Here is a 14633-nt window from a genome sequence, read left to right as displayed (position 1 = left end):
ATTTCTAATAATATACTTTCGTTGATGGAAATTGGAAACGAATACAGGCTGTGGTCCGTGTCTACATATTATCAAGATCGAGGGACTGCTAGTTATGCTAGTAATAGCCTTTTCAGCAGGTATTTAGGAAAGACTCATAAAAAATTATAATAAATCGAGTCAGGTATTAAATGTGTTATTTTTTAAATTACTAACAAAATGTATGTTTTTTACAAAAATTAAGAATTATGAAAAAAAAGGACAGTCGCTTGCTCTTTACTTACAATGTGGTTCATGATATTTGTAATTATCTAAACTAAACCATCTATCTTCATTTGGTTAATACTGATGAGAAACTACGCGAGACTTTGTCTTAAACTCAATAAAGGGATTTATTACAATATTAATTACACAGCGCACTTTTTTTCCTACCTCAGCTGAGAGGCTATTTCCGCGTAACCTTAACTAGTAGGTGAGCTCACGAGGCTCAAACCTGACGACGTTGCTAACACGAACCCTAGCAAGAGCCGTGCTTCGCAGAATCTACCACCACATCGGAAACACGACCCACTGAGAAGAAACGGCGAGAAACTCAGTGGGCTGTGTTTGTGGGTTAATTTACTCGTCGAGCCCTTCGTCGCAAGCGAAGGGTTCGACAAGAACGATGACCGGTGCTTGAGGTACCTAAAAGCACCGTTAATGGATCAGGAGGAACAGAGCGCACATTGATCGCTACTTGACTACCTATAGTGTGATCCGCTTGATGAAAAACAATTTTGCTATTTCAATTTACGTCCTCATATTTCAACAAATACCAAGTAATCACATTAAAAAAGATGTGTGGTGTCTTGGGACACCGGATAGGAACGAAGTTCCTTATTATAAAAACATTAATTTTAAGTTCTATTCGAGGTATAAAGAATATAAAACTGGAGGTTTCGCAACAACCCACGGTCATTCGGTAACGTGCGAACTTATTGTGGTACACTTCATTCACGGTTGTTTGCATAAGAGTAAGTGTATTGCGCAAACGAACGCTCTGAGATCTGGTCTATGAATGATAAAAAAATATGTTATTTTTTGTGCGTTATAAAAAAGTTAAGTCGTACACTGTGTACATTACTAATAAAAATCTTACGTTACGGACGTTTTTTTCCGGCTAAGGTACCCCTCCGCATCGTCCCACAAGAAACTTCGTTCCAATAACACTAGAAATTCTTTTGTAATAACACCAGGTCACTTGTTTTCTTGTTTCAGCGTACGGTTGTCAAAAAAACAAATGTTTTTCATACTTTTGTTCGTCAATGACAAATTGTTATGATTCAAGAAACCTAACGTTCTTACACACAGAGTATTTGAAGCGGTAAATACACTCAATTTTGTTTTTATTGCTTATATGTGTGGACGAGCTCACAGCCCCCTGTTATTAAGTGGTTACCGGAGCCTATAGACATCTACAACGTAAATGCGGCCACCCACCGCATGATATGAGTTCTAAGGTCTCAATATAGTTACAACGGCTGCGCTGTCCTTCAAACTGAAACGCATTACTGGTATCTACCCCTGCGGACTCACAAGACATCCTACCATCAGTAATTATGCAAATCAAAAGGACAATGCCCAAAAGTGGGCCAACTTTATGTCTAAACTATTTGTACTTGAAAAACTATGCCTTATTTTTTTACGTTGTTTAGTTTATGTACCAACATTTCTTTCGCCCAGGTATTGTTTTACAAAAAAATAAATTACATATTTGATAACATCCCAAAACTTAGTGCCATAGTTTTTAAATTCGTCAATAGGCAAAGGGCTTGTTAGTCCATACAGCCTTATAGTAAACCTATATGCTGCCAAACGAAAGAGTTGTCTGTGACTTGAACAACAAATAAAAAGCTAATGGTTATAATTCACAGACTTTTTAGTTTATTTTTGTTCAATTCAATATTTATATATTGTAATGATAATTATTACTTAAAACCATGAATTATTTTATTTAATATTTTTAGATATTAATGATTCCATTAGTAAAAATCTCAATGGCCTACCATTACTCTATTCTTATTATATATAATATGATCAGAGAGTTTTGGCAGCAACCCGAGTGAAGCGTCACTTGAAGTTTTATTTTAATGTTTTTTTAATAGTTTATTGTTAATTTGTATTAATTGTATTTGTAATATTGTGTATAAAAGGTCTGCGTAAACTCATGCTCAGTCAATGTGGTATTCGTCGAGTTGACGTCAAAACTCCCAAAAAGCAATAAAAAGAGATACACCGGCTTTTTATTGACATAAAAAATATATAACTTCGACAGACTAGGCTGTATAGGCTACGCTCTTTGCCTGCTTATTGGTGAATTTAAAAACAACAACAACAATATCGTTGCCGGCTTCCGGATTTTCATTTCATTTTATTATTAATATGAGGATATAATAATAATAAAATGTACGTAAGGGCTTATTTCTAGCAACATTAACCACAATTAACTTATTTAATACTGTAAATAATTATGAGAGCGATTATTGATTTCGAAGAAAACAATTAACAACTTAATTTTAGCTGCAGAAAAAAACAGATTTCTCTTAAACCTGGGTGAGAATATAAAAATCGTTTTCTGAATATGAAACGATATTTCTTTGTCTATCAAATTAAGTTAAAACCATCATGACAGGACAACTTTTTTTAGAGGCCCAAACGCCCATACAAAATGGGCATTGTCCTTTACGGGTTTGATTTTTATTACACGATGCTATTCCTTCACCGTGTAAGTCAATCGTGAACATTAGTCAAGTACGTATTTCATTAGGACCAGGGTACCCGCCTGTTGTGTGGCCTGTCTATGTCAACGACATAAAATCCCGCTACGACAATTTGTTACGCACTTAAAATATATAGGTAACGTTTCATTTTTTTTCATAAAATTAGAATAATTGGACCTAACACTTCAACGCTTGATGTGTTGTGTTCAATTGTTTCGGCCCAAGTCCCCTCATCTACTTTTATTTTATTTTATTGCTTAGGTGGGTGGACGAGCTCACAGCCCACCTGGTGTTAAGTGGTTACTGGAACCCATAGACATCTACAACGTAAATGCGCCACCCAACTTGAGATATAAGTTCTAAGGTCTCAAGTATAGTTACTACGGCTGCCCCACCTTTCAAACCGAAACGCATTACTGCTTCACGGCAGAAATAGGCAGGGTGGTGGTACCTACCCGCACGGACTCTCAAGTAGTTTAATCTATGTTCTACTCGACATTACTCTTTTGGCACAGATAGCATTGATTTAATAGACAACCTGAATAATAAGATATTTAAGATTTTTTACATATTTACGATTTTTAATTAACTCTGTTAGCGAGGCACAACACGTTTTAAAATTAAATAACTTTACTTAATATAAGCATCTGATGATAGATGACAAAATATACATGTTATTATTTATTATACATGCTTTAAATAATATGAGATAAGCGTTTATTTACATCCTTAACTTATTATATCGAGGGATGAAAGGCTTTGTTTTAGCGACATTTATTTTTGTAATTATAGGTTCGTTTGATTTGGTATTACTATGAACAATTCGATGTTTTAATTGAACTTCAATTAAGTTTACTCCATTCAAATACCTGAAGAAGTTTTTTAATTATGATATTTCTTCCAAAACGTTAGCTTTGAATGGCTCCTCTGTAATGTTCTAAAAATGTCGCAAACCAAATAGCATTGCACTCCTCGATAGGTTCATAAACAATTGTACTTGAAGAGTAAACTCCAGTTCCGCGTTGGACCTTACCCGCACACCCAGCAGATTAGCAAATGAGTTCACAAAAGCGAGCTATGAAAGGCTTGTCGTACTGATCAGAGCGGAACCTACGAGCGCTTCATTCAGTAGACCCTCAGACATGCCCTGTCACCGCCCAGGTTGTGTTTTGTTCAGCGTTAATAAAATAAACCCCCCAGATGTCACGCGAACTCGCGTCTCCGAGACAACCAATTTGTTTAAGATTAGCTTTTATACCGAAACTACATGACATTGATCGACTGTGTGTAATAAACTGTGGCTCAAGTCTGCGGGTAATAAATCGTAGGTTCGCGGGAATTTAATACGACTCCGGCCGCCATCTTGCGACGCCGAGTGACGCGGGCGGGCGGGGGGCGGTGGTGCGGGGCCCGGGGGGGTCGTTTTGTGTTTGTTATTGTCCCTAGTTGATAGACAAGGTGTATTAATTATCGGTAGATATATGAATATTGGATTGGTAAGAACGGAAAGTATTAAAAGAGCGTTAAGATGTGTGTGAGAGGAAACGGTAAGAAAGGGAAAAGAGAATGACAGAGAGAAGGAAGATAGCGAAGACGGATAAGTGAGAAAAGCGTAAAAAAGTGTGAATTAATTTTTAATTATATTATAGAAGATTTTAGAAAAGATGATTATATGCTGATTAAGATATATTATAAGATTATAAGATGATTAGATACATTAAATCATTAAAAAAACATTACACACACTAACATGTATTTGACATACCTACACACACATATAATCTTTGTTTATTGTTTAAAGTCTGTGGTCAAATTGAGAATATGTAGATTAATATTGTTTGTCTTTAATATTATTTGTCTAAAGTGTAGTGTTGGCGAAATCTGTGATTACAGAATAATGATTATAATGGATACCAAATGTGAAAATAGAACCATAACAATGTTCAAACTTATAATTTCAATCAATTATGGTCAAATTTCGACCAAAGGGCGATCACTAATTTATTGAAAGAGAGGCATTTTTTAACATATATTTTTATAGCCTTGTTTCAAAAACGCTTACTCGTCTTACCTCGTCAAGGCAAGATAATAAATACTATTCTTATACTAATGTTTGGACTAAGCATTTCGCGGCAGAGCCGTCCGTAGTCGGGGTGCCGATGAGCCGTGAAACGCCGACCACTGGCTCACTTCATTTTGTTTCAAGAACTCAAATCAATAATTATTATAATTTAACCAACAGGAGGGTGGGGTGTGCGAGGGGTGTGGAGCGCGTGTCCCGGCACAGAGAGGCACTCGGTCAGCGGTCGGGGGGCCACTGTACCTCTCATTTATACAGCTACGTTTGCCGTGATTGATTTTCAAAACACTATAAACAAATTCCAATAAATTTTGATTATTCTGGACCTCACGCAATCTAACTTCCATCGGTTTACAGTTTGTGTCAGAGCGCAGACCTAAAATCTTTCTTGTTGCACTTTTACTCATATTTTCACTCACTCATAAGATGTATTATATACTAGTTGACCCGGCAGACTTCGTAGTGCCTCAATCGATAAATAAAAGATCTAAACTTTTGTCTAAAATAAACTTAAAACAAACAAAACGAATCCGTCCGACGGGGGACACATCAAAGGGAAAACATAATTGTTATTTTTATTTAATTCCGACCATTTTCATATTTATCTACCGTTTAAACCTTCCCTGAACTTCCACATATAATTCAAAACCAAAATTAGCCAAATCGGTCCAGCCGTTCTCGAGTTTTAGCGAGACTAACGAACAGCAATTCATTTTTATATATATATAGATAGATATGCGTGTTAATTCTAATCATGATAAATCAATCCTTCTATGACGCTTACTTTAGAAAGATATAGTAAGAAAAGGCGCGCGATTATCGCGTGGTTCTGAGATATTTTAGAATCGCCGACTATTTGAAGATAGCTCAGGTGATCCATGTCACTACCCCGCGGGCTCTTTCGCACGAGACCACACACACACACACACACACACACACACTCACACACACACACACACACACACACACACACACACACACACATACAACGACTAGTTAGACAGCGAGCACACTGCTGCTGAACGACGCAAGCTTCCTTGAGACCTTGAGACATCAAAGTCTCAAATATATTTTTATACTAGTTGTGGGATCCTTCAACAAACCTCAATTACTTTGTTACCGCATTTAACCGTGAATTCTAATGTTAATTTAATTTTGGTGACTCGGTGTGCCTAGTTCGAATTTTGTTAAAGATCTCGATCGCGCAAAAATTAACTAAAATTTGTATGGAGTTGGAACTTTTGCGTACGTTTGCCGCTAGGGGCGCTGTTCCAACTGCATACAAATTTGAGTTAACTTTTACGCGATCGAGAACGTTAAAAACTCACCCTGAGTTCACAGAGCCGGTGCCCGGCGGGACGCTCCGAGTGCGTCCCTGTGCTGCAGTACAGTCGGTAATAAAACAGATTTCAAACAATGAACTGGGTTACATTAGGCTTCATTGTGTCCCTTTGTTTTTTAATTTAGAAATTTCGAATAAAGAAAAATTCGTTTAGCTCCTTGTACGGACTTGTTACCATTTGGAACTGAGTTGTGAGGACAGCTGGACGCGCTACAGACCAGCGAAAATATAGAAGTGGCTCCGTGTGTATAATGGAGAGAGGTACAGATAAGACTCTCCATGTAACTCTGTTTCATCGACTAGGAATTAAAAAGGGGGCGGTTCTCGATTTGTACTTGTGTAGTCTTCATTAGTATTTTAATTGTATTAGTGCACAGGCTGTAAATGGATAGAACTACGTGTGGTAAACAGGAATAAATAATTTAAAAAAAGGAATTTTTAATTAAATTTGTTTTGACAACAAATGCGCTAACAGGGTTCCGTCTTCATGGAAGACCGCCCACGTCCACCCTATCCCCAAGAAGGGTGACCGGTCGGACCCATCGAGCTATAGGCCTATCGCGATAACTTCCATGCTTTCAAAGGTGATGGAGCGAATAATAAATATTCAACTCCTGAAGTATCTTGAGGATCGCCAGCTGATCAGTGACCGACAGTACGGCTTCCGTCACGGTCGCTCAGCTGGCGATCTTCTTGTATACCTTACTCACAGGTGGGCTGAAGCCTTGGAGAGCAAGGGCGAGGCTCTTGCTGTGAGCCTTGATATCGCGAAGGCCTTCGACAGGGTCTGGCATAGGGCACTTCTGTCGAAGCTACCATCTTACGGAATCCCCGAGGGTCTCTGCAAGTGGATCGCTAGATTTTTGGATGGGCGGAGCATCACGGTCGTTGTAGACGGTGACTGTTCTGATACCATGACCATTAACGCTGGCGTTCCACAAGGTTCGGTGCTCTCCCCCACGCTTTTCATCCTGTATATCAATGACATGCTGTCTATTGATGGCATGCATTGCTATGCGGATGACAGCACGGGGGATGCGCGATATATCGGCCATCAGAGTCTCTCTTGGAGCGTGGTGCAAGAGAGACGATCAAAACTTGTGTCTAAAGTGGAGAACTCTCTGGGGCGAGTCTCCAAATGGGGTGAATTGAACTTGGTTCAATTCAACCCGTTAAAGACACAAGTTTGCGCGTTCACTGCCAAGAAGGACCCCTTTGTCATGGCGCCACAATTCCAAGGAATATCCCTGCAACCTTCCAAGAGTATCGGGATACTTGGGGTCGACATTTCGAACGACGTCCAGTTTCGGAGTCATTTGGAAGGCAAAGCCAAGTTGGCGTCCAAAATGCTGGGAGTCCTCAACAGAGCGAAGCGGTACTTCACGCCTGGAGCCAAAGGCTTTTGCTTTATAAAGCACAAGTCCGGCCTCGCGTGGAGTACTGCTCCCATCTCTGGGCCGGGGCTCCCAAATACTAGCTTCTTCCATTTGACTCCCTACAGAAGAGGGCCGTTCGGATTGTCGATAATCCCATTCTCTCGGATCGTTTGGAACCTCTGGGTCTGCGGAGGGACTTCGGTTCCCTCTGTATTTTGTACCGTATGTTCCATGGGGAGTGCTCTGAGGATTTATTCGAGATGATACCGGCATCTCGTTTTTACCACCGCACCGCCCGCCACCGGAGTAGAGTTCATCCATACTACCTGGAGCCACTGCGGTCATCCACAGTGCGCTTCCAGAGATCTTTTTTGCCACGCACCATCCGGCTATGGAATGAGCTCCCCCCCTCCACGGTGTTTCCCGAGCGCTATGACATGTCCTTCTTCAAACGAAGCTTATGGAGAGTATTAAGCGGTAGGCAGCGGCTTGGCTCTGCCCCTGGCATTGCTGAAGTCCATGAGCGACGGTAACCACTCACCATCAGGGCCGTATGCTCGTCTGCCTAAAAGGGCAATAAAAAAAAAAAAAAAGGTAAGGAATATTTTATAATATACAGTGAATTTTGCATTTTGCAAATGCAACTAATTTTTTTTCCTACTTAAGCTGATGATCTTGACAAACCATTTCACGAGGCTCAAACCTGACGAAGTTGTTAACACTGACCTTAACAAGAGCAGTGCCTCGCAGAATCTATCACCGGATCGGAAACGCGACCCACTGAGAAGATCCAGTGAGAAACTCAGTGGGCTGTGTCTGTGGGTTAATTTACTAGCCGAGCCCTCGACGAGAATGTAAATGCTACGAGTATCTTGTCTGTCTGTTTGTTACACCAGGTCGACCCCTAATCTCTGTGTCCGGGTCCGATCCTCCCACCCCCGCCATATCTACTGACGGAACATCGCTCGGTCGGTCGCATCTATATCGAAACAAATATTTAGTCTATAAATAATTCACACATAAAATACGTCCGTATTTTTGTGTACACTTTGCGTGACAAATCCTTAAATAATACAACGGTAACGCTCACGGGACATCACCGGGAGAACGCAGGGCTGCCCGGATATCCTATGTAAAGGAAATAATCTGATCTGATCGGTCCTGAGTCCCATCCTGCGCGTGCTGTCTTGTAACGTAGTCAGCATAATATCAAGAACTGGTTTAATTGAACTCTCTTAAATTGATTAATTAAACACTCTTCTTTCTCTCAGTATGGCAACTGTTTTCTCGTCAGGTCGTTATTGTCAGTATCAAGATTATAAAATCTTCAGGTTTTAGTTAAACACATGTGTGTGTATATACTTTGTGTGTGTATACTTTGATATATGGAAACGGGGACTATAAGTTATTATTGATTTTATTAAATTTTCTTTCATACATTTGTTTTAAACGATATCCAGTTTTTTTTACATCCTCTTTTACGATATTTGCAGCACGCATTCTCTCAATGTTATGTTAAACGCCATATTAAGGTTACATTAGAAATTCATTAAAAAAATTAATATGGTAGTTATTTATTGTCAAATTTTCTAATTTTGCGCGCGCAATTTTCTTAATTTTTCTTTCTTAAAAACATTCTCTTGACAATAATAAACACAACAAAATAAGAATTATCCAATTTGTTGCCGTCGTAAAAAAAATAATCGTAAAATTGTAATCAATCGAAATGAAATATCGATCCAGTGTAATCTTAGGAGCTTACTGAGAGCACCATTAGCTGTACTCCTCGGCAGCAACCCTGCGCCGCCAGAGCTGATTTACGACGAGCCTAGAGGGTAGTTTCACCCCCACCCCGAGCGACTGACGCGGGCCACATACTGTCACACGCCGCCTTAATAACGCACGTAAATACCTTAAGGAAATCGGTCATGGATTACCCGACCGTTCCAATGGGGGGTTTATCAGTTCTACCCCGTTGAACTGCGCTTCTGCGTACAACCCGTCTAGTACTAAGCGGTTATGTCGTATCAAATAATGGTCGTCGAAACAGGACGCAGTGGGGCGGCGGCCCCTGCTCGGGGGGTCATGTCGCGCCCAAAGCCGTCCCAAAGCACTACTTCGATCCAATTTTGAATGTCCCGGTCCCTTAACATCGGGTGGCCAGATAACAAGTAACGCATTAACAGATGAGAGCGCACACTTCATTTAATATCGTTCGCTCCGTTGTTCCAACAAGCAGCTATGCAAATCAACACAGACCTACTTTGGTTCTTCTTATTATTATTTTTATTGCTTAAATGGATGGACGAGCTCACAGTCCACCTGGTGTTAAGTGGCTACCAGAGCTTAAAAGTCGCCACCCACCTTGAGACATGAGTTCTATGATCTCAGTACAGTTACAACGGCTGCCCCACTCTGCAAACCGAAACGCATTACTGCTTCACGGCAGTAATAGGCGGAGTGGTGGTACCTACCCGTGCGGACTCATAAGAGGTCCACCAGCCAAATTATTAGTATGAGTAGTGAGTAGATAATTACTCTTATAATTTATGAATAGTTTGAGGAAGTCGTAAAATAAAAGTGTTGCTGTGTGTTGATTTCAATGAATCGAGTTCCTTAGCAGCGCGCGCAATGTAACGCATACAGCTGACGGGGTCAACGACCATGCACAAGATTTATCCGTTTACATTGCGGGAAATCTGTAAAGTACATATTCGGAATGTCGGATGTAATGACAATAATAACACTAATGATATTAATGACACTAATAAGTTATAACGTAAGAATAGTTTTAATGACATAATAATATACGGTGTTTGTCGTCATAGCGACAAATTGCGTCAGGAACCATTGACGATTCCCTCACAATCCTAATTGATTATCTTCTAAAAACAAATCTGTATGAGAAAAATGATTAAATATATATATATATATATATATATATATATATGTATGTATTTATATAGTACGTACCCATGTATTTCCAAAGGAGCCCTCCAGGCACCTGTCACACTTTCAGAATAATTCAATACGTTATTTTAATTGAACAATAAATCCACACACACACCCACACACACACACACTCACGCGCGTATTTATGGTAGAAGATCCTCAGCCGATCAGCCCAAACGCTACCCCAGACTATCACCCTCTAACTACATCTCCTTCCCAAGCCTTTCTTCATCCTTCCTTCCTGATTGCAGCCTAACTATTCTGGTGTTCTACGTGTACCAGTCCACGCGTTTCCTCTGAGAGTACGCCGCGCGGCAAGGCTACAGTCTAGACCGTCTCAATCCCACCAGACCCACCTCACGTGTGAAGGCATGCTACGATATTATTTCGCGACGTGGACAGACCCGGGTACACGCTGAGCAGGCTCATCAACTGGTACTTTCTTTACAATCACATGAGGAACGGTTGCCCTATCGACCGCACCGACCACACGGTATACCAGCTAGGTTGACCTCTAGCTGGTATACCGTGTGTGCAAGTCAGGGGTCACCTGACGCGGAGGTCGATGTGGTCTCGCCACTTACTCCTTGAAGCTGTTGCATCAACTTCGTTATCTTGTTCGTTATCGTGCTGTGCGACACACTATGGAACTGTAGCTGTCCATTCTCAACAGGACCGCGGGGAGATCTTCCTTTGACTGTTACCGAAAAGTCTATTAAGCTCCCAATTGTTAAGGGGTCTGTTAACAAATATTACTAAAGTGGCGGGGGGCGGTGGCCATCTTTGAACACAAGATATTCGACAGATGCCTGAATCTCGCTAACGACATCAACAAGATGAGCTTGCATATATACAAGCTCCGAACATCAACATACGGACCGTCGGTCTACCGAGCAATATCAGCCGCTCGGTGGAAGATCTTTCCTTTAGTCTAACTCCCACACTGGCACGCTTCTAGTAGCTTGCTGTGTGTTTGTTTGTATGGAATGTAAACGTCGAAGGAAGTTTCCAGCCACTCCAAGACGTCCAATCAAGTAGACAGTCCGCCCGCGCGGCATCCAAAGGATACAAAAAGGCAAAAGAAAAAACAAATTTCGACAAACTAAAGCGAAGCGAATTAAACCGAAGCGAATTAAACGTGCATTATTAAAGACAGTTCAAAAACGACTGGTCCGATATAGAGACGATTTAAATGGGGCGACACGAAAACTACCGACTTCGGAATAATAAAATACCCTCAAAATAGATTCATCAAGACAAAAGTTTTGAGATAAATACAATCGAACCCGGAAACACTATCGGTGCTTTTAGGCTCTTCAAGCACCAATCACCGTCCTGACTGTCGAGTCAACTTGTCGACTCCGACGACCAAACTAGCGCATAGACACAGCCCACTGAGTTTCTCGCCGGATCATCTCAGCGGGTCGCGATTTCGATCCGGTAGTAGATTCTGCGAAGCACTGCTCTTTATACGGCCAGTGTTAGCGCATTCTCTCAGGTTGAGCCCATGAGCTCACTTACCAGTCCGCGTGAAGTTGGAATAGCCCAACTACTGCCAACGGCTACCAACGATAAGGTGAGGAAAAAAACAATCGTATTGACAGTCTCTTCCTTTTTTGGGTCAGTTAAAAAGATTAAATTGATGTGGTGGTACCGTATGCTGTTTAATCGTCTTTTAACTTCTACAATGTTGGGAGGCTTAGCAGAGCGAAGTGCGGCTTCACGCCCGGACAGAGACTGTTACTGCGCGGTGTCCGGGGGTCCGCCGAGTCTTTGCCTAAGTCTACCGCGAGCAGCCACACTATTAAACAATAGAGCAACCGTTGTTTTATAGAATTGACACCTCGACCTCATCCTATGATGTCCATGGACTCTACTAACTTTACACTAGACGGGCCGTGATCTTGGTGTCCGATCTAGACGTAATCAAAGCTACGTACCCGCAGCCGTCACTGGACATCGTTGCAGTCGATATAAACCATCGACAATCGACCTCACATCCCTACATGATATAGACTATGAATAATATTTAGAGAGGAGGGCGGGGTAGCATCGATCATTGATAAAAATACAGGCCAGGTCGCGACTAGCTGCGAACTATCTATATATTAATAAGTGAAGCAAAAACTTTGTAACACTTTTTACGAGAATTGCGCGGACGGAGGAGTATGAAATTTCCCACACTTATAAAGAATATAGAGAAGGAGTGCAGATGCTACTTTTTTTTTAATTATGCATGTAAAATACATTAAATCAATAAAAATAAAAACATTACACGCACTACCATGTAATAGACACACACGCATATATGTATACTACTTTTTGTTGTTGTTAAAGTCTGTGGTCAAATTGAGAATAGATTAATATTGTTTGTCTTTAATATTATTTGTTTATAGTGTTGTAGTCTTAGAGAAATCTGTGATAGTAAAAGTATAGTTCTTGAAAATAGAACCTGATAATATTCAAACGTACAATTTCAATTAATTATAGTCGAATTTCGACTACTGCGGGACCACTAGTACGTATTATTGCGTCACTGGTATTATTAGGTGATTATACTTCAACAACTACAAATCTCCATTATGTTTGATTGATATTGTTGTTGACTCGTAAAACTATCCATAGTCGAAAGTGTCATGGAATAAAAAAAATCTGATAATAACTAGAAACGCGCTAATGACATTTCTAGAAGATAAATTTTCCCAATTTCAAATATATAATTTCATAACCGAAATATTATACGATTTACAGGGTTTTTTTTCCTACCTATTCTAGTAACCTCGAGGGGTTATACTAGACTTGCAGAGCGAGTAGGAGAATTTGCTAACACTAGACCTAACAAGAGCAGTGCTTCGCTGAATGTACCACCGGATCTGAAACGCAACCCACTGAGAAGATTCCGTGATAAGCTCAGTAGACTGTACCGTCTGTATATCTACATAATATATGGACGTATTGGGTTTTCATTAAGAACTATTTTGTAAATGTTTTGGAGTCGCGAACCTCTACGCTACGAGTGGTCAACCAGCGCGCCTCCAACACTGGGGCTCACAGCTCCCTGAATTTAAAATATATAAATAAAACCTCGTCCCACCACCATAATGGTAATGCCAGTTGATCTAAGTGTAGTATGTGTGCTGCTACCTACTCCTTCTTCGCGGAAGCCATTCGGACACATGCGTTGGAACAGTGTGTGCTGGTGCTGTACTGCCGGCTGACGGTGGAGACGTAGCTGGAAGTGGCTGGGACTGATCGCAGCTTAGGATTTAGAGTACTATCATAGACTTTCTCTAGCCTTATTCATTTTCCCCCTATAAGAACGGGTCGCGCAATTTTTTCACAACAAAAAGATTGAAGCATTGGAGACTAGTTTTGTCGTGAAATAGAAAAAATCTTCCATACAAAACCTTTCACGCTTTATGTGAAAACTTACAAAATAAGAATGTTTTAAGTCGTATTTTTATATTCGAACAGGTGGTTGATAGAACGCGGTCAGCAAATACAAAAAGCGTACAACCCCCGCGAGTGCTCGCGAGCAACTGACGGACGCGGCCGCGCGGAGCTGCAGCGCGCACGCGTTCTACCATTTCAAATTATCATAGAATCAAAAGTTCAAAATAGACGTGTCATATTTTAGCCACAGCCGAGCTGCTCTTTGCCGGTAACACTTATTTGAAGAAAGAAATTTTCATAGCAATGAAGCGTCTTTTGCGAGTATGTTGAATTTTTTGACAATAAGAACAAGCCAATGTTTACTGTTATTGAGGCAAACCGTCAAGTCAAAATAAATAAATATAAAAGTAAACAAAGGTATGTAAAGAAAATCCTATATCATTTAAAACCTTTAAAAACTCTTTAATTTTAATAAAAGATTTTTCTTAGACGGAATTACTCATCTGTCTGTCATTTAACGAAAAGAGTGTAGTTTTGTATAGTATAATAATACATTTTAAAATATAAAATTTTATTATATCACAGAAAACGCAATTAAAGTCTTTTATTTTTATTCATTCTGAAGTATTTCATATAATTATGTATATGTATTTAAAATAAATAGCGTTATGTAGTTACTGAAGCCAGCATGTTCAAGCACACTTGACAAAAAGACAAGATATTGACAACTTAACAAACTCTAAGGAATTAAC

General features: G+C 40.2%; 1 protein-coding gene across 3 annotated transcripts in view; it reads right to left on the bottom strand.

Annotated features, from left to right (window-relative positions):
• LOC101739911 (Kv channel-interacting protein 4) overlaps positions 1–14020 on the bottom strand; it is a 36185-nt gene extending 22165 nt beyond the window's left edge. For 2 of the 3 annotated variants that reach the window (XM_038014109.2, XM_062671065.1), the window contains exons 1-2: positions 13922–14020; positions 10510–10540 (exon numbers count right to left, since the gene is read on the bottom strand). In XM_038014109.2, the coding sequence (XP_037870037.1) occupies positions 10510–10513 (4 nt within the window). In that variant the 5' untranslated portion in view covers positions 10514–10540; positions 13922–14020. Of the gene's footprint in view, positions 1–10509; positions 10549–13921 lie in introns of all 3 variants that reach the window. The other variant, XM_021346687.3, reaches the window with a different exon arrangement.
• Between the last annotated feature and the right edge of the window lie 613 nt (positions 14021–14633).

The sequence above is a fragment of the Bombyx mori genome, chromosome 11 (genome assembly GCF_030269925.1).
Source record: "Bombyx mori chromosome 11, ASM3026992v2".
NCBI lineage: Eukaryota > Metazoa > Arthropoda > Insecta > Lepidoptera > Bombycidae > Bombyx > Bombyx mori.
This window is presented reverse-complemented; position numbering and strand designations above follow the sequence as displayed.